The sequence below is a fragment of the Labeo rohita genome, chromosome 2, assembly GCF_022985175.1.
Source record: "Labeo rohita strain BAU-BD-2019 chromosome 2, IGBB_LRoh.1.0, whole genome shotgun sequence".
NCBI classification, from domain to species: domain Eukaryota; kingdom Metazoa; phylum Chordata; class Actinopteri; order Cypriniformes; family Cyprinidae; genus Labeo; species Labeo rohita.
The window spans coordinates 6722270-6745999 of record NC_066870.1 but is presented as its reverse complement, the minus strand read 5'-3'; the positions used below and the strand labels follow the sequence as shown (position 1 = coordinate 6745999).

General features: G+C 35.3%; 1 protein-coding gene across 1 annotated transcript; it reads right to left on the bottom strand.

Annotated features, from left to right (window-relative positions):
- Positions 1–81: 81 nt before the first annotated feature.
- On the bottom strand, positions 82–19375 carry ddr2b (discoidin domain receptor tyrosine kinase 2b). The gene is made up of 17 exons (XM_051132267.1): positions 19297–19375; positions 17347–17437; positions 13464–13566; positions 13147–13378; positions 12014–12161; positions 11032–11134; positions 10767–10950; positions 8844–9084; positions 8618–8683; positions 7988–8124; positions 6710–6911; positions 3755–3981; positions 3556–3677; positions 3220–3417; positions 1672–1906; positions 1442–1591; positions 82–312 (listed from the first exon to the last, which is right to left on the bottom strand). The coding sequence occupies exons 2-17, from the start codon at positions 17414–17416 to the stop codon at positions 181–183; spliced, it is 2550 nt and encodes an 849-aa protein (XP_050988224.1). The 5' UTR covers positions 17417–17437; positions 19297–19375; the 3' UTR covers positions 82–180.
- Positions 19376–23730: the final 4355 nt, after the last annotated feature.

The following is a 23730-nucleotide window of genomic DNA, read 5'->3' as shown; positions in this document are numbered from 1 at the left end:
TATATATATCAGATTTATATAGATCGACTTTTTTCTACTTAAAATGAAAAAGAAGGATATTGATATTATATTTAGCTGGGCTTCCCTCACATTTCTGGGAATTTTTTAAAGAGTTCTTTAAAAAAAACACTGGAAGGGCTGAATATGGGGGTTAGAGTTGCTCTGTACATCAGCATGGAGTTAGTCATGGTATTCCATCAATGTGCTGTGGATCTCCAGGAACGTGGGTCTTTCTTTGGCATTTCTTTTCCAGCAGCTGAGCATGAGGCTGTACACTGACTCAGGACAGCAGTGCGGCTTCGGCAGATAGACCTGAGGGGTACAAAACACAGCTCAGCACTGACACCTTTAGTTTTTTCCAACATATTGCATGGATTTTCCCTGACTCATCTTGCAGTGCCAGCTATTCTTAGGCACACGGAAAAAAATATGTTAATACAAAAAAAAAAAAAAAAAAAAAATTAAACACACTAAAATACTGCAGAAATACTGTTTTTCAAACAGCAGTCAAATTTACATGTAAAAACTTAAATTTAAAAAATAATTGTATATTTATATTTGAATACTAAAAGTAACAATAATAAAATTGCATTTAAATTAACATTATTTAAATTAAAATGAATTATAATGCACAAATAAAATACATAGTACACAAATTTACAATAAAATCAAAATAATAAAGATTAACAATAAAGTACTAAATATATTAAGTAAACTAATTTAATATATTAAATAAACTATTTCCCTTTTTATTTTTTTAAGGGACAATGCACAATAATTAACATGAGCACTTAAAGGGATAGTTCACCCTAAAATGAAAATTCTGTCATTATTTTCTCACCCTCACGTTGTTCCAAACCCGTATGACCTTCCTTCATCATCAGAACACAAATTAAGATATTTTTGATAATATCCAAGAGCTTTCTGACCCTGCATAGACAGCAACCACACTACCACGTTCAAGGCCCAGAAAGGTAGTAAGAAAACAAAAAATCAGATAGAGAGGATGACTTGAAATTTTCCCCCAATCTAACTTATTGGAACCAGAAAATATAAAGACGATGAACTAAGAGAGATGAACTCTATGTCAGAACGGCAACTCCTGCATCAGCAGCACCACATGCATGAGGAGAAGAATTGTTGAATAAAGTCATCTTTTTTGTTTTCTTGGCACACAAAAAGTATTCTCGTAGCTTCAGAAAAGTAAGGTTGAACCACTGATGTCACATGGACTATTTTAATGATGTTCTTACTACCTTTCTGGGCCTTAAAAGTGGTAGTTGCGCCACTGTCTATGTAGGGTTAGAAAGCTCTCGGATTGTATCAAAAATATCTTAATTAGCGTTCTGAAGATGAATGAAGGTCTTATGACGAGACGGTGAGAAATTAATGACAAAATTTTCATTTTTGGGTGAACTATTCTCAAAACTACAAGTCTCACCTGTTTGTTTTGGTCTCTAAAAAACTCGCCCGTGTTTTCGATCACCTGCTCATCTGTAAACTGGGCGTACGGCTGCTCTTTACACAAGGTCAGAATTTCCCACAGGGTCACCCCGAATGCCCACACGTCGCTGGCCATGGTGAACTTACCCTGTAGAAACACAGATGGTTGGACAGATAGAGCAGCATGTGAGTTTATGACACTGCTAATTTGACTCCAGAAAGACTTACCAGAAGGATACTTTCCCAGGACATCCAGCGGATGGGGAGCACAGCTCGTCCCTGTATGCGGTAGTAATCTCCACGATACAGGTTGCGGCTCATGCCGAAGTCAGCGATCTTGATGGTGTTATTTGTGCCCACTAAACAGTTGCGTGTAGCGAGATCACGATGAACGAAATTCAGGGAGGACAGATACTTCATTCCCGAGGAAATCTGAGAGGCCATGTGGAACAGTATTTTGTAGCTGCAGAAAAAAAGACATTTATTACAAATATTTTATCCTAAATTTTGGTCTGTTCATCAAACAAAACTATTATATGGCTTCAGAAAATGCTGAATAGAGCACACAAGTCAAATAAACATTTTTTTTTATCCAAACCAGTTTTATTTATTTGTGTAAAAACAAATAACACTCCCCTTAGAAAAGAGTGTTGATTTGCAGAACACATAATGGCTAGTTTTACTGACTGCAGAAATTATTGTGGGATTTATTAATTTTTCAGGTTCTTTTTCTTTACAGAAAATATTACGTTTATTTATTATTATTATAAAGATAATGCATATGATGTAAGACATCACACTGTTAAATCATTAAAAATAGAAAATTGTGCACTATATTGTATTAATATAAAGAAACTGAATTTATTTTTACAGGTGTTTTACCTGTGTTTTGAATTTTTCAATGGTTTGTGATTTATGATTATTGGAAATGTATGTAAAATTACTGGATAATTTCCTGTCAGAAAATTACCAGTATACTTGATTTTTGTTTAATTACATTTTTAATATTTAATTTATTTATATTTATTTAGTTAGTTAGTTTGTTAGTTAGTTAGTTGCTGTAGTTATTTTTACAGTGCACAATACACATTAATGACGTTCAAAGAGAATATTTCTTTAAATTTTACTAAAATTACTACTACTTTCATATTATTGCTAATTTAACTTTTGTTTATAGTGAAGTTAAAAAGCCACCAAAATATTATATTGACCCACATTAAGCAACATTTTGGCTTGAGTCAAAAGAAAATACAGTATATTTATTATTTTTCTAATAATAACTATAAAATAATATAATTTTTGTAATAATAAATTAAAAAAATATGAATATTTTTGCCCTTGCAAAATGAAATGTGTTAATTTAATGTTTGAATTAAACCACAAATATAATTTGAAATAAAAAAAAGAATAAATTTGACTGTAACAAATTTGTTTTTCTTACAAGATGTTCATGTCTTTCTTTCTTCTGTCGTAAAGAAATTATGTTTCTTGAGGAAAATTTTTAGCCAAATGGTTGGTTATTTTCTAAAAACATGTAGAGCCCTTTGAAGTGGCATTTAAACTGCATTTTGGAAGTTCAAACTCATGGGCACCATTGAAGTTCACTATATGGAGAAAAAACCTGAAATGTTTTCCTCAAGAAACGTAACTACTTTGCGACTAAAGAAAGGAAGACCTGAACATCTTGGATGACAAGAGGGTGAGTTAATTATCTGTACATTTTTGTTCTGGAAGTTGATCCAAAGTATCTTTTTTTTGTTTTTGTTTTATATATACCTGATGGTAGCTGAGTCACCAGCCTGAACTCCTTCACCCTGCAGCTCATGGCGGGACAGGAACTGATTGAGGTCTCCGTTCTCCATGTACTCCGTGATCATGCACAGCGGATCGCTCTCAACGCACACCGCCAACAGGCGAATGATGTTCGGGTCTCTTAATCGTGAGATGATCCTGATCTCTTTCAAGAAGTCGTTCCTGAAAATGTAGATTTCCTTGAGGAAAATGTAAATTGTCCTAAAATGGCTGGACAGCATCTGTAAAGCAAAAAGCAGTGCTGCTCAGCAACAACAGGCATGTGACACTGATTGCGGGACACCTGCACCTGTGTGTTACCTTGCATTTTTGTTTGCGTCCTCTCTTAGGGTCTTGACTGCTACAAGCATTGGCTCATCACTAATATCACCACAATGATCCTTCATGAACTCCTGGATTCCCTCAGCTTCACAAAGATGAACCTATGGCAGGAATGAACACATATAACAAATAACTTGAATAAGAATAACATTTTTGGTGAGGAGAACTGTTCACTGACTTCTCCAAATTGTCCTTCTCCAAGTTTCTCTTTGAAAGTCAGTCTCTCCCTTGGAAACTCCTCCAAAGCGCCATCCCTTCCTGGAGATAAAGGCATGTTGACCACTGTGACGCGGTAACTGTGGGCACCAGTGGACTCCTGCTGGCTCACGATGTCTGCTTCTGCGTAGTGTGGGGCCTCATCTGTAGGAAGGGCCGTAGAGGTTTCGGAGGGGGGATCGATCATTGCTGTAACACAACCATATCAACATAGGTATGCTATGTTGTTAAAGGGATAGTTCACTCAAAAAAAAAAAAAAAAAAAAAAAAATCTGTCATCATGTCATTCTAAACCTAATTTCTGTTATTTAATTATTTACTTGGAGAAGTACAAAAGGTTGTAACAGTTTCAAAAGTTCTGGATTCATAAGATTTTTAAATGTTTTTGAAAGAAGTCTCTTATGCTTACCAAGGCTGCATTTATTTGATAAAGTAAAAATGTGAAATATTATTACAATTTAAAATAACAGTTTTCTACTTGAATACACTTTTAAATATAATTTATTCTTGTGATGACAAAGCTGAATTTTCTCCATTCTGCAGTATCACATGGTCAGATATTTGATTAGGTGCTCAAGAAACATTTCCTATTATTATTAATGATGAAAACAGTTGTAAAAAATGTTTATTTTTTATTTTTTTGGTTCAGAATGAATTGAAAGAGCATTTATTTGTTCTTCTGTGCCACAGTTTTTATATGGTGGATGGTTTGAGAAAAAAAATATGTCTGTTAATTGATATCCATTGTAAGGGTCAACCGATATGTGTTTTTCAGGTTGATACCAATTATTAGAGATCAATATTTTGAACCGATATATCATTCTGGTGTAAAAATGAAAATTAATGTTATAATTAAGAATTAAGGCTCTGACAGAAAATCTTCTTTAAATGCTTTTAAATTATTTCTTTGGCAAATTGGTTTTGAAAATGACCAATACTACTTAAAGGAGAAGTCCACTTTCAAAACAAAGATTCACATTTAATGTACTCACCCCATTTTCATCCAATATGTTCATGCCTTTCTTTCTTCAGCCGTAAAGAAATTATGTTTTTTGAGGAAAACATTTCAGGATTTTTCTCCATGTAATGGACTGATATGGTGCCCCGATTTTGAACTTCCAAAATGCAGTTTAAATGTGGCTTCAAACGATCCCAAATACGGTTGTAAACGATCCCATCAAGAAAGAAGGGTCTTATCTAGCTAAACGATCGGTTATTTTAATAAAAATCATACAATTTATATACTTTTTAATGTCAGATGCTCGTCTTGTCTTTCTTGCCTGAACTGTTTTGTTCTGGTTCATGACAGTTAGGGTATGTCGAAAAACTCCCATCTCATGTTCTCCCTCAACTTCAAAATAGCCCTATATCACTGCTTTACCTTTTTGTTAAGGGTGTTTGATCTTCTTTGCGTGTTCAGTTTTCAAGGACTGTGTCGGTACTTCTGCAGCGATGTAGGATGATTTTGAAATGATTTGAAGTTGAGGGAGAAAATACGATTGTTTTTCGACATGCCCTAACTGTCTTGAACCATAATACACAGAGTTCAGGGAGAGAAAGTCAAGATGATCAAGAAGATAACTGATCGTTTCGCTAGATAAGACCCTTCTTCCTCAGCTGGGATCGTTTGAAGTCACATTTAAACTGCATTTTGGAAGTTCAAAATCGGGGGGGACCATATCAGTCATCATATGGAGAAAAATGCAGAAATGTTCGCCTCAAAAAACATAATTTCTTTACGACTGAAAAAAGAAAGACATGAAAATCTTGGATTACAAGGGGGTGAGTATATTATATGTGAATCTTTGTTTCAGAAATGGACTTCTTGCCAATAATTGGTCGACCCCTAATACAATGTCACATGATTCGTTTAAAGAAGCCATATTTGAAATTAAAGTTAAAGCAGATGGAAAGATTGTAAATAAATAGTATCCTTAAATAATACATTTCAGGCTGTTCTTCAAACAGAGCTTATTAATGTGCCCATTTTGGTGTTATGTTCTCCTAACAGACTACAAACAACTACAAAATAGGTTTGAAATGACATGAAGATTACCTAATAAAGGATAAGAGAAAAATTAATGACAGAATTTAAAATTTTAAAGAAGACTCTTCTGATCACCAAGCCTGTATTTATTTGCATAAACAGTAAAATTTTGAAATATATTTTTACTAATTAAAATAACTGTTTGCTATTTGAATATATTTTAAAATGTATTTTATTCCTGTTATTTCAAAGCTGAACTTTTAGCATTATTACTCCAGTCACATTATCCTACAGAAATCATCGGAGTAGAATTTTTTCAGGTTTCTTTAATTAATAGAACGTTTAGGAGTACAGCATTTATCTGAAATTTTTTGTAACATTATAAATGTGTTTATCATCAATTTAATTTTGATCAATTTAAAGAATCCTTGCTAAATAAAAGTATTAAAGTACCATACTGTAAAAAAAAAAAAAAAAAAAAAAAATTCCAAGTTCTCTAAGCTTTTGAATGGTTATGTTACAAAAGCTTTTTCTTTCAGATAAATGCTGATCTTTGGATCTTTCTATTCATCAAAGAATCCTGAAAAGAATGTACTAATGTACTGTTTTAAATATTATTATTAATAATAATAATAATAATAAATGTTTCTTGAACACCAAATCAGCATCTAAATTAGAATGATTTCTGGAGACTGGAAAAAATTACATTTTAAAAAATATTACAAAAGAAAGCAGTTATTTTAAATAGTAAATATATTTCTCAATATTACTGCTTTTGCTGTTTTTTGGATCAAATAAAATTCAGGCTTGGTGAGCACAGCAGAATTATTTCTAAAACATCTTGCTGCTCAAAAACTTTTGACTGGTAGTGTAAGTAATAGAAAAAAAACAATCTTCCAAGTTTTTTTAATGACACTGAGCAACCCTAACCAAGGTTTTCCGTAGCCTGAAATTCTGGTAGTTTCCGTAAAAGCTGTGATGGCTCCTGATAGTCAGATCCCATGGGGAAAACCCTTTCATATGTGGAATTGGATTCAACATCGCTGGACAGAGAGGAGTGACGGTGGGTGAAAGCTTCTCTCTGAACAGACAGATGTGTGGTCAGCTCATCATCCAACATGCGCCGAGAGGCCTTCAACAAAACGTGACACATACATGCTACATTAATAACCACAAGCTGACAGCAGGATTATTATAGTTAACTAAAAATAAAAACATTTAAAAAATGGTAACACATTATTTTTGAGGTGTCCTTGTTACACATGTTACATGTGCTTACTAACAACAACAAATTATGCATAATTACGTGTATGTAACCCTAAACTAATCCCCAATCCTAACCCTAACCATATTGTAAGTATATGTAGTTAATTAATATTGCTCAATACTTAAATGTATAATTACACTGTAACAAAGACACCTTAAAATAAAGTGTAACCAAATAACTATGTGAAAAGAAATTTACAAAACACTTTAAATTAGCTAGTTACCAATGCAACATTTTTAATTTTTATTTAGTTAAACGAATATGTGATCCTGGACCACAAAACCAGTCATAAGTAGCACGGGTATATTTGTAGCAAAAGACAAGAACAACACATTGTATGGGTCAAAATTATTGATTTTTCTTTTATGCCAAAAATCATTAGGATATTAAGTAAAGATCATGTTCCATGAAGATATTTTGTAAACTTACTACTGTAAATATATCAAAACTTAATTTCTGATTAGTAATATTGCTAAGAATTTTCTCAATTATTTTGATTTTCTCAATATTTTTTTTTTTTTTTGCACCTTCAGATTGCAAATTTTCAGATAGTATCTCGGTCAAATACTGTCCTATCCTAACAAAAAAAGCTTATTTATTCAGCTTTCAGATGTTGTATAAATCTTATTTTTATGCTAAAATGTACTAAAAAAGCAGAAAAAAAAAAAAAAACTATATTAAAAATCTAATACAACATGACAGAAACACAACAAAATGATTAAAATTTTAACTAAAATTTAAATAAAAGCAGAATATAGTCACTGTATATTAAAAACTATAGTACCTCAGTGATACTAAAATAACATTGGCTGACAGGGTGAATCTTACTGTCATATTATTTTTTGATTTTATGCTCTAGAAAAGTACTGCAGGCTTCAAACTTAAGTTAACAATGAGGCTGATGTTGTCTTTGAAGTTGACGCTGAAGATGCTAATCTTACCTTCTCAATCATCTTCTGCCAGACCTGTCGCCACAGAATGATTATTATGATGGCCAACAGAATGACAATAATGGCCACCAAACAGCCTATTAGGATCCTTGTGTTGCTGTCGTCAATTTTGTGGGTGGGATCATCGCCTGCAGAAGGTTCAGAGTTGAAAATACAATGCGATATTTTTCTGCAAAAGGACATCCTTTCAGTGCCTTATTGAGCATCAGAATGCTTCTATCAGAAAGGTTATTGGCTCTTTTAACTGTAGGATGGGAGCTGCAGTCACTATAATAAGAGCTATGATTTCTTCCATTCATGTAGAGTGAAAATATTCACACCCCATCTTTTTTTTATAGCATGTTATTATGTTGTAGCATGCTTTAAATTATTATTTTTCATAAATATCTGCACTGAAACTTTAAATGTGAGTTGACTTGATCTATTAGTCAATAAAAAAAGTATTTTTATGTAACTGTGAAATTCATGAGGCCATGAATGCATGATGTAATGAACAACAGGTGGCACTGTTGCCTGCAAATTTCTACTGTACAATCACATAACAACCAGACAGCACCATGCGAGAGCAGATAATTATTGACAAAGAATTGTGTATTGTAGCTAAAATAAATATGACATTACCTGGGTGAATTCCTGGAGTCTGATTACGTTTACGAGGGACAAGAGAGGTGTTGTACACTGCTGTATCTGAAAGGTGAATTTGGGTGAAAGGCATTGTGAACTGCAGCGGTACTGTATTTTTAGTAAGCTATTAATATGCTAAAATGAATCATGAAAAAGTGAACAGATAAGAAAGGAGCCTTGGTGATAAAAGGAAGAACATAAACCGTGATTAAACCTCTATTACCTGACTGGAAAGCAATTTCACTGAACATCATCCAGATGTCATTGAACGCAAAACGGCACCTAATTGCGCTGGCCATGCGGTTGCCAAGGGCAACTGTGACAAACCGAGCACTTGGACTGATGCTGTCTGCTTTCGGCTTGAAAACCACAGGATTGGGCTCCCAGTCTGACTCCGAACGGAAGAAACAAACAGCTTGTCGAAACATTTTTACTCCCCATGTGTACATGTTGTTACAGTGGACCTATTGAAACAGAAGGTTATCCATTCAATACGAAATAATTAACTAATAATTATAATAGTAACACACGTGATACCCCTTGTGACCTACAGTAGGCCTACAGTTGAATACACGTTTTAAAATATTATGAAAACAAAATACTTTAATATTCGTATTAATGACATCCATTATCTTCTGAAAATAAAACGTACATTAAAATGTACTGTACAGATTAGTAATAATAAATTTGCAATTTTGTTCATTTTAAATATATAAATGTTAAATGTTATACATTTAACTCCAGTTAAAATTCTGTGATTATTTTATCTATTAAATTATATTATTAAAATTATATTATATTATTAAGTACTTCATATGTGTTTATTACTTTAGACATCAGAATAAGTTCACAAAAAATTATTAAAACAGTAAAGGTAAAGCATTTAATTTGACATTATTGCAAAGAACTCTTTTTAAAAAGTGCCTTAAAGGAGAAGTCCACTTCCAGAACAACAGTTTACAAATAATGTACTCACCCCCTTGTCATCCAAGATGTTCATGTCTTTCTGTTATCAGTCGTAAAGAAATTATGGTTTTTGAGAAAAGCATTTCAGGATTTTTCTTCATATAATGGACTTAAATTGTGCCCCCGATTTTGAACTTACGAAATGTAGTTTAAATGTAGCTTCAAAGGGCTCTAAATGATACCAGCCGAGGAGGAAGGGTCTTATTTAGCGAAACAATCGGTCATTTTTTTCGAAAAATACAAATTTGTATACTTTTTAAGCACAAAAGCTCGCTTAGCACAGGCTCTTGGATGCGTGTCCACGGGTCGTTCTTGAACGATTTTGAACGAATCTTTAATGTGACTTGCGAAGAACGAGAATGATTTTGCTAAAATTAACGAAATGATTTGAAAAAAGATTCATTCATTTGCTGAACAAGACTCAAAGGTCAGAGTCTGTAAAATGATCCAAACTTCCCATCACTACTACGAATTACTAATAAATTCATTGTCTGTGTACTCCGACTAAAAAAACGTAGAGTATGGCGAAAAACGCCATCTTATTTTCTCCTACAACTTCAGAATCGTCCGTCATCGCTGTACCTTTTTATTTGTAAATAGCGTCTGACTTACTTGCACTTTCTTAGTCTTTGCACGTTCGCTTTGTAAACACTGGGTCTGTAGATCCGCCTACATTCAGCGTGACCTTTCGACATTCAATAGTACGTCGTGAACGTGCATGCCAGAACCTGTGCTGCACAAGCTTTTGTGCTTAAAAAGTATACACATTTTAATTTTCTGAAAAAAATGACCCATCGTTTCACTAGATAAGACCTTTCTTCCTCGGCTGGGATCATTTAGAGCCCTTTGAAGCTGCATTTAAACTACATTTTGGAAGTTCAAAATCGGGGGCACAATTGAAGTCTATTATATGAAGAAAAATCCTGAAATGTTTTCCTCAAAAACCATAATTTCTTTACGACTGAAGACAGAAAGACATGAACATCTTGGATGACAAGGGGGTGAGTAAATTATATGTGAATTGTTGTTCTAGAAGTGGACTTCTTCTTTAAGTGTGTTAGGAAACAGTCATTAATTGCTTTTATTTAATTTATATTATCTGCAAGCATTTTTTTCATTACAATTAAGCACACTTACTTTTTTCCTTGTGAATATCGACACAGATGTATTTCAGACAAACCTTCATTGATGTAAAATTTCTGACCCGGTCAAACTCAAAAGTCATCTCCACTGAGCCATCAGGGAAACTAGCATTGGTCCAGCCAACATAGTCATAGCCAGGCCAGACTCCATACACCTGGCTTTTGGTGAAGTCATCCAAGCCCCAGCTTCCATCAGTGAGCTGTCCAAGGCCTTCTGTCATGCTGGGAGAAAACCTTGTTGTTTAAAACTTTGTTGAATGAGGTGCTGATGTTAGCTTTATTGTTTAGTGTGTGATGCTACACCTGTAGCTAATGGCACCATCATATACAGTGTCATTTAGGTAGATACGTTGGCCTCTGAAAGACATCTGCTGGCCAGCAGGGGTGCTGTAGGACACAAGACCATCTGCAGAAAAAATGATAAAACTGAATTTTTACATTTTTGTCCACCAAAGTATTTAAGTAGCATTTAGCACTACACTCAGTATAATTAATAATAATAATATTAATAACAATAATAGTTATTTTATTAATGTAAAAGAGAAGTTCACTTCCAGAATGAAAATGTTTCTGATAATTTACTCACTCCCACGTCATCCAAGATGTTCATGTTTTCTTTAGTCAGTCGCACAGAAATTACATTTTTTGAGGAAAAACATTCCAGGAATTTTCTCAAGATAATGGTCTTCAATGGGGATCAATGGGTTTAAGGTCCAAACTGCAGTTTTAGTGCAGCTTTAAAGGGCTCTACACAATCCCAGCTGAGGAATAATGGTTTTATCTAGCAAAACTATTGGTCATTTTCTTAAAAAAAAAAAAAATTATGTATATGTATATATATATATATATATATATATATATATATATATCGCATTAAGGTCGCATTAACCCGAAAATTCTGTTATTGATGTGTTAAATTTTTATCAGTGGTGGAAAAATCTGATGGCCATCCATTGTTGTGCCTAATTCTGACCCCCGCCAGATTACTAACCCCCTAGTATTGGTAGGTGTGTTGACATTCAGGAAGAAAGTCGATGCAAGGACATTCGGCTAAATAACTGATGTGCAAATGATTTATATTTAATGACGTCTCCTCTAAAGAGGATAAATCAATCCAGTAAACACTTGAAACATGTTCTGCATGAGTATGTGAATGCAAACGCTTATAGCTTTTCAGACGTTGTTGAAATCAGATGGTTTAGGTAACACTGTTGCCCTTTTGTGCCACAATCTGCATTTGAGTACTTGCACAAAGTATGTTTCTGTCGTGGAAATGATAGTTTACCGAGCCATTCACAGCCGTAGAGCTCCACTCTCATACACACAATCATAGAGGGGTCAGTCACAGGCATGAAACGCACAAAACGAGCAATGATTGGAGGCTCCAGGTCCTTAAGCACGACATCATAGGCGTTACTGTTCCCTTCAATGATCTAAAAAGATGTATAAAGATGAGAATACACAAACTGATGAACTTGCACTTTATATTTTACTATACTCATCATTCTTAGAGGCTTAAAGGGTTAGTTTTCCCTAAAACGAAACCTGTCTTCATTTACTCACCCTCATGGCTTAAAGGGTTAGTTTTCCCTAAAGAAAAAATTTTTTTGAGGAAAAACCTGTCTTCATTTACTCACCCTCATGTCATTTGAAACCAACTTTTAAAGGAGAACTTCCAAAACAAAAATTTACAGATAATGTATTTACTCCCTTGTCATCCAAGATGTTCATGTCTTTCTTTCTTCAGTCGTAAAGAAATTATGTTTTTTTGAGGAAAACATTTCAGGATTTCTCTCCATATAATGGACTGCTATGGTGCCCCAAATTTGAACTTTCAAAATGCAGTTTAAATGCAGCTTCAAATGATCCCAAATGCGGTTGAGGAAGAAGGGTCTTATCTTTGAAAACATTTCGGATATTTTTGGAAAAATTTATACAATTTATATCCTGAAATGTTTTTTATCTTGTCTTACTGTCCCTTGAACTCTCTTTGTTCCAGTTCATGACAGTTTCTAAAGGGACACGGAAAACTCCCATCTCATGTTCTTTCTGTCAACTTCAAAACTTTTGCGTTCTCTTGCAAAATGACTGCATTTTTGAGAACCTTTTTTCTTCAGGATATTTTGATCAAAAGTTTCTTTGCATGTTCACTTTGCAAAGACTGGGTTGTCTGACTTTCTTTCTTCTGCATAACACAAAAGATGACAAATGAAATGACACTGAACCTCACTGACTTTCATTGTATGGAAAATCAACTGAAATGTTTCAGAAAATCTGTGATTTAACAGAAGAAAGTAACAAGTTATTAAACAACATGAGGGTGTAATGTTCACATGAAGTAACCCTTTAATTTATCAGCTAATCACAACAAAGATCTTAGTCTCAATGTAACTGATAACAATAACATTGCCATCCCACCTGTCGACCTTGCCGGTCACGCCAGGAGACCCAGCGCGTGCCGTCCCTGCTGTATTTAATCTTGTATCGCTGGGCAAACTCATTGCCCACTCCATCTGCGTGCCGTCCCTGCGTGCCAACGAGAGTGACAAAATGAAGGGTGCGAAGGTCAATCTGCAGAAACTCCTTTAGACTGTCTGATTCAGCCATGACGTCTGGACACCACGCTCCGTCTCCATCATCAAAATCCAATCTGAAAAAGAGAAGGATATGGTGGAAAAAACAGGTACTGGTATTAGTATTTCTGATCAATTGTGCAATCAGTGTGTTAGATGTACCTGCCATATCGGGCAGCGGTGGACTCTGACCACTGGCTGGAAGCAGAAATATCTTCATCCTGAATTTGGCCTCCAGTCATCCCCAGCGGGTACCTACATACAGCTATCACATGATGAAATTTAGGAAGATTATATCTAAAATTGTGTGGATTAACACAAAAGTCAAAATGTCTATTATCTGATTTGTGGATATGGAGGAAGTTACTCAACTTCCACCAGGGCAAATAACATGACAACAAGGTTAGAAATGTACTATGAATATACTATGAAGGGGCAATATTTGCCCCCCTGTAATTGATTTCCAAGGGCATTTGCAAGGACATTTTTTATAATTACCATATTAATTGTGTATTGTCTTTTGTGTCAAATACTTAAATTTAACCATTATTTCAATTAACCAGTTTACTATAAACTGTTAACAATAACAACTGATTAAAATTGTATAGAAACTACAGATTTAAAAAACAGCAACTCATTACATGGTAGGGCTGCAATATTATTGTTAATTTATTGCTCTTGATATTGTAATAATGTTTAATAATACCAATTAACAGATTATATCTAAAATGTTTTTGTGTTTGGAGAAACAGCAAGTCATTACTAAACAGACAAACATATCGGTCCTTGAAGTTAGTCTAGCATGTATTATGAAACTCCCGTTATAATCAATGAAGCTGTCTACAAGGTGAAATTATTCTCTTACTTAAGGCCATTTTACACTGGGCACAATGTGAAAAAGCACTGTATGTCACATCTGTTGTTTATGCTGGAGAATTTGCCATAGCACTATATTCAGTAGGTGAGTGCATGCGTGCAACAAAACTGTTGTTTTCTGTGGGAGGCCAAACTGTTTCAAAACATGAGAATTTGAATACATCAACAACATGTAATTTACATGTATTATACATGCAAACAACATGTATTTAACGTGAAATATGCATATTTTTATTTTTTATTTTTTGTTGACGCGTTAAAATGTTTTTGAACCATTTGGCCTTCCATAGTTTTCAGCACTGACTAATCTAACTGCCTCTGATTGGCCATTGCGTTTTTAAACTCAACAGAAACGTGTGAGTGGAAATCTGGAAATCAGGGATCAGAAATCAGGAAATCTGGTGCAACCAGGGAAGACCTAAAAGAAAATGCCGTTAACTGACAATCTTCAGTCTTCCTGTACTGAGAATCGTACTGTACTGGTTTGGCTCCGATCAAGCAAAAAAACCTACAATTTGTTCGTAATATAGGTTTTTCAAAAAAATCCAAAATACCTGAAAATTTGAAAAATTTGTTTTATCCAATATGAGCCAACGATTCCAACGATACAAGTAACTTGACCCTGCGACAGTTCAGGAATTATGAGCAAATTTTGTAATTTTAATTGCTGTAGCACCTCTGTCAGGGCCATTGGGGCGAGCCTTGGTGACAGTGTGGACGGTGTGAGTACTACCATCCGTTCAAGCCCGATCAGTTTTACATGGAGATTGCTGAGCCTTGCCCATTCTAACAATTACAGTGGGGTTTTACCTAATTACTGCTTTTACTATTTTTGTTTAAATAATTTCAGCCTTGGTAAGCAGGCAGAAACGGGATCTTTTTTGAAGTTGAATGATCCTGAGTTCTTCGTTTAGCTCTAGTTTTTGAGATCGAACCTATAACATTTGTTTGTACCCTGAAGCTTCAAGCATGAGGCTCCCACCACACTCCAGATAGGCCACTGAAACACCAAACTAAGATTCATACACAGTAGGTGGCACTGTGCTGCAGGAGCAAAACTCTGTATTTCTGCTCCACGGAGGTTGTGCGTATAGGTGGAATCCACACCCCATAAGCAAATACTCAAAATACCACTAACCCCATCCGTGAGGCCTCAGCAGAAAACAGAGAGACTTTTATGTTCATTGCAGGACATGCTCACCAGGAACCGAAGGGCTTTCTCAGCTTCATAGTTATTTCTCTTTAAAAGGTAGGTAATAATATTGAAATAGGAAACTGGTGGAACAGCTGCTGCAATGTTGATGAATGATGCATCATTATTAGTTGTCACACTATTTACCAGAAAACACAGCACATTCTCCTAATGTTAACGTATGATTTCCATTTCTTTGTTTTTTAGGAGCCAGTTGCTAACATTATATTATTAATATTATTAATATTATTATTATTATTTTGTTAAACAGAATCTAGATGGAACGAAATAAACTAACATTCCCAGAATGTTCTAGGAGTCAAAACTTCTGCCATTTCCCTTGCAGTAACTTTACAGCAGTGTACGGATAAATAGACTCCACTGTAGAGCAGTACAAACTGGAAAACTCAGTCACCCAGTGAATAAATACTCCCCATTCCTCTAAATTTGATTTTGCCAGATGAAACAGACACTGAACCCCCAGCAGTTTCCTTTCTGCCACTACCTAATGTCAATGACATGCCTGTTTTCAGCCAACATTTTAAAAGACTATAAAAAGGCTATGCTAAAACATATTAATTTCTCTTACTGTATACACGGGACATTTTATGTTGTTAAATTTATAGTTGTGGAAGTGAAAAAGAAAACGGCATCTTATAATAAAAAAGAATTTGACAGCTCACATTGGGTTTCCACTGAATAACTTTAACTTTAAAGTTTTTTTTGTCATCAGTTTCATACATTCAGGTTTTATGTTACATTGCTATTTAAGGGAGAAGTCCACTTCCAAAACAAAGATTCACATATAATATACTCATATGTTTACAACTGCGTTTGGGATCATTTAAACTGCATTTTGGAAGTTCAGAATCGGGGCACCATAGCAGTCCGTTATATGGAGAAAAATGCTGAAATGTTTTCCTCAAAAAACAATTTCTTTACGACTGAAGAAAGAAAGACATGAACATCTTGGATGACAAGGGGGTGAGTACATTATATGTAAATCTTTGTTTGGACTTCTCCTTTAATATTTATTGCATTATTTGTGTTACCATGATGGTTTTTTATATTTGTATGACATGCTGTACCTATATATTAGTATTTACTAGCTTTAATTTATCATGTCAATCAAAGTTATTTTTCTTTTTACCATCTGTGTTTTTTGGTGGTTTGTCATTGTAATTTGAAGGTACAAAAAAGGATATTTTAGTACTTCAGTTGTATAATTATATTAGTTAATGAAATATGTTAGACTGTAAATTTCATAAAACATAAAATGTTGCTACCACATACGTTTTACAGTAAAGTTGTGGCAACCACAGCTCCCATTTTTTTTTAACCATAAATTCCACTTTTTTTATGATACACGTGTAATACGTTTTACACCTGACCAGGGGCCAGTTGCATAAACTTAACCTCTATGTTAAGTGTCTTTTTAAGAACTAGTCTGACCAACTAGCAGTAAGACACAGGGTAATCAGTCTTATTTTTTTTGGATTCAACTTAGACTAATCTACATTTTTATGTAACTGAATTAAAACATTTTTTTTAACAGTCTAAATAAAAAAAAAAAAAAAAAAAAAAATTAGCTGACTAACTTTTAAGACTAGTCTTAACCTTCTATGCAGCCAGCCCTAGGTTATATTATAATATCCTTTGCTCTGTTGTAATTTCCTCTTATACTTGTCTTTACGTCTTTGTTTATTTATTGTGTTTATGGAATTGTATGGCATTAATGAAAGGTTAAACCAGAAAGTGTTTTGCAGTTGTCACTTTCTATGCACATTTCTATTTTCTGTGACCTTGGTGAAATAAATCTACTGTATGTGAGCTTTTCCCTATATTTTTGCACAGAATGCACATAGCACATAAGAAAGCAAAATTCTTTACATACATTCCTACAATATAATATAATGAATCAAACACTGTTCCTCATTTGATTTAGGAATTGTATTAATTATTCTGCATTTTACTCACCTGGGTTGACCTGAGACTTCACGGCTCCAACCAGGAGAAGGACAGTAAGATATTGTCTCATATGGAACATCTTATTATATGACTTTAATTCCTGTAAAAACATTTACATAGTTTAACAAATGATCTGTTAAAGGAGAAGTCCACTTCCAGAACAAAAATTTACAGATAATGCACTCAAGCCCTTGTCATCCAAGATGTTCATGTCTTTCTTTCTTCAGTCGTAAAGAAATTATGTTTTTTGATGGAAACATTTCAGGATTTTTCTCCATATAATGGACTGGTATGGTGCCCCCAGTTTGAACTTCCAATATGTATTTTAAATGCGGCTCCAAATAATCCCAAATGTGGCTGTAAACGATCCCAGCCGAGGAAGAAGGGTCTTATCTAGCGAAACGAACGGTTATTTTCATTTAAAAAATACAGTTGAAATACTTTTTAATCTCAAACGCTTGTCTTGTCTTGCTCTCCTTCAAACTCTGTGTATTCTGGCTCAAGACAGTTAGGGCATGTCGAAAAACTCTAATCATATTTTCTACCTCAACTTCAAAAATCATTTCAAAATCATCCTACATCGCTGCAGAAGTATCGACCCAGTCTTTGCAAAGTGAACATGCAAAAAAGATCAAACACCCTTAACAAAAAAGGTAAAACAGTGATATAGGACGATTTTGAAGTTGAGGGAGAATATGAGATGGGAATTTTTCGACATACCATAACTGTCATGAACCGGAAAAAAACTGTTCAGGCAGAGTAAGACAAGACGAGCATTTGACATTACAAAGTATATAAATTGTATTATTTTCATGAAAATAACCAATCGTTTTGCTATAAGACCCTTCTTCCTCGGCTGGGATCATTTGAAGCCGCAAAATCATAGCAGTCCATTATATGGAGAAAAATCCTGAAATGTTTCCCTCAAAAAATGATTTCTTTACGGCTGAAGAAAGAAAGACTTGAACATCTTTGATGACAAGGGGTGAGTACATTATATGTGAGTTTACTTCTCCTTTAAATGACATACATTTAAAATGATCAGTTAAACACATCACCCATATGCGCACATTCAAAATCAAAACAACTGAAACTAAAGACTAGGAATATTCGGCCTGTACGCTAGAGAAAACAAATTTACCTCAAAACTATTTTAAATAAGAAAATGTTATTAAATTAAACAAATTATTACAAAGAAACACTATATTGAACAAAATGTGAATTTTAAAGCAGGCAGGACAAAAATCTTTATTAGCAAAGGTGGTTTCAGAATTGGATTATTAGAATACAATTTAATAATGTAACAATGTATATAAAGATATTACATGACACTTAAATATATATGCATTACAATGAACACATTCATAATGCTTAAAAAAACCAAAAAAACAAGAGACTTGCCAAACCATAAACCCACTAGATGAGGAACAAAGTGGCTCTTGTAGGTGCATTTGCCCTCAGGTCAGTAAGTTCTCCCTGTATACAGAGTGCACTATGTGACTGAAGTTTATTTATATAGCGTATGGTTCCAGTCAGCTGCCTGTGAGAGAGCAGTACTGTATATACAGTTACCAAGAAAATCTCACTCTATATGGAGCACAACTGTTTACTACAATCATAAACAACGTGTGATCAATGCTTCTCTGGTATAAGCAGCTACATGTTTTACTCAGTTACTTTAAACCAGAATTTAAAAGTATAATTGAATCAAACATTTCCGTAGCAGAAACTTACCCAGGAAATTTAGGTTGCAAAATACAATTTTTTTACTTTTGAATAAAATATGTTTCAAATCACTGCCCAGAATAATTGGTATGACAGAAAAAGAATTTCCAGCACAGACTCCAAGTCATGGCTGTTTTGTTGGGCATATGAAACAAACTCATTATCTCATCTGATGAATCATTTATCTACTGAATCATCTGCTGAAACATCCTAGAAAACACAAGTGACACTTACCGCTCTCTTCAGTCATCAACTCAAAGATTACTGCCTCTAAGTATTAATCTCTAAGCAAAACACAATCCTCCTCGTCTTCACGATCCATCCTGAGGGAAAATGAGCGGCTGGGGCAAGTGACCCTCTTACAGCAGCAGAAATAAACAGAGAAAAAAAGATACAGTCAGCTCCACTCTGGGGAAAGTCCAAATAGTCCAGATTTCAACCTGAGAAACACAAGGTTTTAATTATAGAGCACAGGATTCTTTCACAAAATAGTCTTTGTTTTTAACAGTAGAACTAATATATATATATATTTACACACACAATATATACACTATAAACTGACAATTAAACACTGGTTCTGTGAATTGCTTTCAAATAATTACTTCCCCAAACAAAAACATTTACTTCCAGAATAAACATTTTCTGATAATTTACTCACCCCTTTGTGATTCATTATGTTCATGTCTTTCTTTCTTCATTCGAAAAGAAATTATTGTTTTTGAGGAAAACATTCCAGTATTTTTCTCCATTTAGTGGACTTCAATGGGAGCCAATGGGTTGAAGGTCCAAACTGCAGTTTCAATGCAAATTAAAAGGTCTCTACACAATCCTAACAGAGGAATGAGGGTCTTATTTAGCGAAGTGATCGGTCATTTTCAAAAGTATAAACATTTATATACTTTTTAACCACAAATGCTCGTCTTGCACTAGCTCTACAATGTGCATCCGCAACTTAAGGCATTACATAATAACGTTGGAAAGGTCGCACGTGGTTAGTTCTTCGTCTGCAGACATCGGTTCAAAAAGATAGGGTAGGCGAAAAACTCAATCTCCAACTTCAAAATCATCTGACATCATTTTGCCTTTTTTTGTAAAGGGCATTTGACATTCTTTGCACGTTCGTCTTGTAAACACTGGGTTGGTACCACCTACGCATTAAATAGTCACGTGTGAAGTCAAGCTAGTGTAATGGCTCATTTCCACCGAGCGGTACGGGTCAGTACAGTACAGTAAGGTAGGATTTGGGACCGAACATCCTGATCCAGCTTGCGTTTCCACCACCAACAGTACCTTTACTTGATGGTCGTGGTGTATGAAAGTAGTGATCGACGATAAATGCAACAATAAGCACAACTCTGCCTCTTTTTGTTATATGTCAGTTTTAATGAACAATAATAGCCATTATAAAAGTATAAGTACAAAGTATATGAGGAAATAAAGAGAAAAGCAAACAATTCAGTCAAATGAATGTCGTAAACGTAAGTTACTACGGTACTACGGTAAAGTTAAAAATAAATATATAAAGTTGAACATAACTTTGTGCTTAGCCAAAATAATATGACCAGGAACAAATAATAGATTCATGAGACCAGCGACTGACTCTTAATATACCCAAAACGAATTGTATCTCATGTTTAAGCATTACAGAGACATCAGAGACAGCGGCAAATGGCTGCTCTAGGCTTATACATGAGCACTGAGCACCCGATGATCGCCTGGAGCTCTGAAATCGGCATAGTACATTTTCAGATAAACGCTATCTTTACAAATAAACTGTAGATTTGAGTTTTAAACAGGTACATTCTCGTCTGAAAAACTCTTAAAATTACATTTCATGACACAATAACAGTAACGTTTTAAAAATTAGGCAGGTTTTGGGCAATGATGTTTCACAAGTCCACAAGAACTAAAGTCCCTTTAAGGCAAGTCATTTTACTCGGCGGCTATCTTTAAAATGCCTCGCGGGCAGGCAAGTGCAGCTCCTATCTATCTGAATTGGGAAACATCAACCGGCAACCTCACGCTCCCTCTATTGAAACCAACACGGAAGTGACTTAAACTGCAATTCATCGACTGGCCGCTAGAGACTGGCTCCAGAAGGGAGTCAATCCCATAGACTCCCCATGTTAAAATGGCCAATTTTACAGCAGAAAAAAAAAGTTTTTTTTATAACTCATCCGTTTAAATTATAGTTTAAAATATACTTCCTTAAAGTTCTGCATAATTTAGGGCGTGGTCAATTGAGTGACAGGTGGATTGCCGCTGCTGTCCAAGTATGTATAACTGCAGACCGGAGATCTCCAAAATGGGGCGGGAACTCCAAAAGTGGGCAGAACCTCCAAAATGGGGCCAGTGGTTAATGATATAATCAGGAATCACCCACGAGCTCTCCTGCGAGCCGTCCCAGTAAAGCGCAGGGAAAAGGTTTTACTCTATCGCTTTGTTTTAAGCAAAGGGGGCGTTCCGGGGCTTGAAATTCACAGGGTAGGAGGGGGTAATGACGCCGGATGTAACTAAAAAGCTCCAATTTTCCAGTGAGGTCCGGTTGGGGAGTTACAGAACAGATATTGCATGATCTTATTAACTGTTTATCTGCCACGCTATTCACCACCATGCAGTCACTTTCACTTGTTAAGGTTAGGGTAAGGTGTGGGGTAGGTTTAGGGGTTAGCATTTGTGTAGTGTAGGAAATCAACACTGTGATTGACACATCCAATAAACCCTACAAAGTCAGCTGTGGGGTGGAGTTTGCGCTTAAGTGGATTGGGGGGAAAAATTGAGCATGTGTGTCATGTGCCTGTCTATCAAAGGGAGGAAGACGCCCTATTTTGGAGCGCTCACCCTGTTTTGGAGTTCCCGCCCCCATTTGGAGATCTCCAGGCTGCAGTTATACCCCTCTCCTGCTGTCACCACCGTTGCGCTAGGCGGGCGTGGTTTCAGCAACCAGCTCCACCCACGTCCTGCCTCTTTGCCCATTTTTGATTATCCGGGCGTGACGTGCAGTGACGCGATTCCAATATGGCGATGGCCGACTCCCGCCCACTAGGAGCTTCAAAAATGCTCTTCAGAAACCTACTACACTGTAAAAAACAATTTGTTGAGTCAACTTAAAATAATTTGTAACCTGGCTGCCTTAAAATCTAAGGTTCAGTCAACTCAAAAAAAGTTTATTAAACTTGAAATGTTACATTATACTAAGTGACAACTTAGATATTTGAGTTGATTCAACTTAAAATTTTAAGGCAGCTGGGTTACTTACCCATCTGTTAACACAAACACAAATATCTAAGTTGTTACTTAGTACAACTTAACATTTCAAGTTGACAAAACTTGAAGTTGACCGAACTTATAATTTTAAGGCAGCAGGGTAACAAATTATTTTAAGCTGACTCAACAAATTGTGTTTTTTTGTTTTTTACAGTGTATGGCAAACATCAAATTCTCCAAAACTGTTCACCAAGCTTACGATTAAATTTCATATTTGAAATCAGCAATGAAATCTGACAACAAACTGCCTAATAAATATAGTTCCTTATGTTCCAATAGCGTTAAGAGAAAATTTCTTTTCAGGCGAGATCAACCAGTGCACATGCACAGTACTGAGCGCACGCCTCAGGCTGCGTTTACACTAATCTTAGTGCATTTTCGTTTTATAATGCATAACTTTTGCTACGGTTATGCCTGTCATTTACACTACTCCGGCGTTTTCAACTCTCAAAAACGGAGACTTGTAAAAATGCTGCAGATCCCGTTTTAGTTTGAAAACTCCGGGGCTGCATTTCAGTGTAAACGGACCAAAACGGAGACTTTTGAAAACGATGGCGTGGCTGCCTGCATTCGATCTGTGTATCCTTGATGACCGTGTAAACAATAACATCATGCTCATTGTTGTATGCTCGACTGCTACAAGCATAGGACATATGCATATCTATGGTTGTAGCTGCGTGAATGGTCATGTGACATGCGTTTTGGATTGTGTAGTGCAGACGGAGATCGTTTCTGAAACGCATAGAAAACGCTAGTATAGACGAGGATCGTTTTCATTTTAAAATATTGTTTTAAAACGAAAACGCCCTAGTGTAAACAGGGCAGGACTGTACTAGTCAACGATTGGCTCTTTCATTAAGTAGGCGGGGCTTTGCAGCCATAATGAGCGATGCACCTTGGGTATTTTATAGTCTTTGACAAGAACTGACAAGAATGCACATTGAGAAATAGCTATTGTCTGTGTGAAAATATAAAATGACAAAATACACTGTAAGTTTTTGTGTTTGCGCACTCTAATGTAAATAAGCCCAACATGCATGAACAGCAAACGGAACGAGTGAAAGACGCTTTATCCCTTGGCTCCAAGAGGGAGTCAATCCCATAGATTCCCCATGCTAACTTTACAGCAGAAAAAAATATGTTTACAGCCTGGTACAAAAAGTGGTTTTGGTCTATATAGCTAATTGTGCCCTTCATGTCAACTGTGAGGGGGGTGAAATTTTTTTAAAACTCATCTGTTTAACTTATATTATGCCTTAAAGTTCTCCATAATTTAGGGCGTGGCCACTTGAGTGACAGGTTGATTGCCGGTGCTGTCACCACCATTGCGCTAGGCGGGCGTGGTTTCAGTAACCAGCTCCACCCACGTCCCGCCTATTTGCCCATTTTCGATTATCCGGG

What these genes read in the sequence shown, in the direction of transcription:
- ddr2b (XM_051132267.1), bottom strand. Translation starts at nt 17,416, where the DNA reads ATGTTCCATATGAGACAATATCTTACTGTCCTTCTCCTGGTTGGAGCC. An exon ending in GACGCAAACAAAAATGCAAG is followed by an intron (nt 3,418 to 3,555) that starts GTAACACACAGG and finishes CTACATTTTCAG; the next exon opens with GAACGACTTCTTGAAAGAGA. An exon ending in GGTGACTCAGCTACCATCAG is followed by an intron (nt 1,907 to 3,219) that starts GTATATATAAAA and finishes TTTTTTCTGCAG; the next exon opens with CTACAAAATACTGTTCCACA.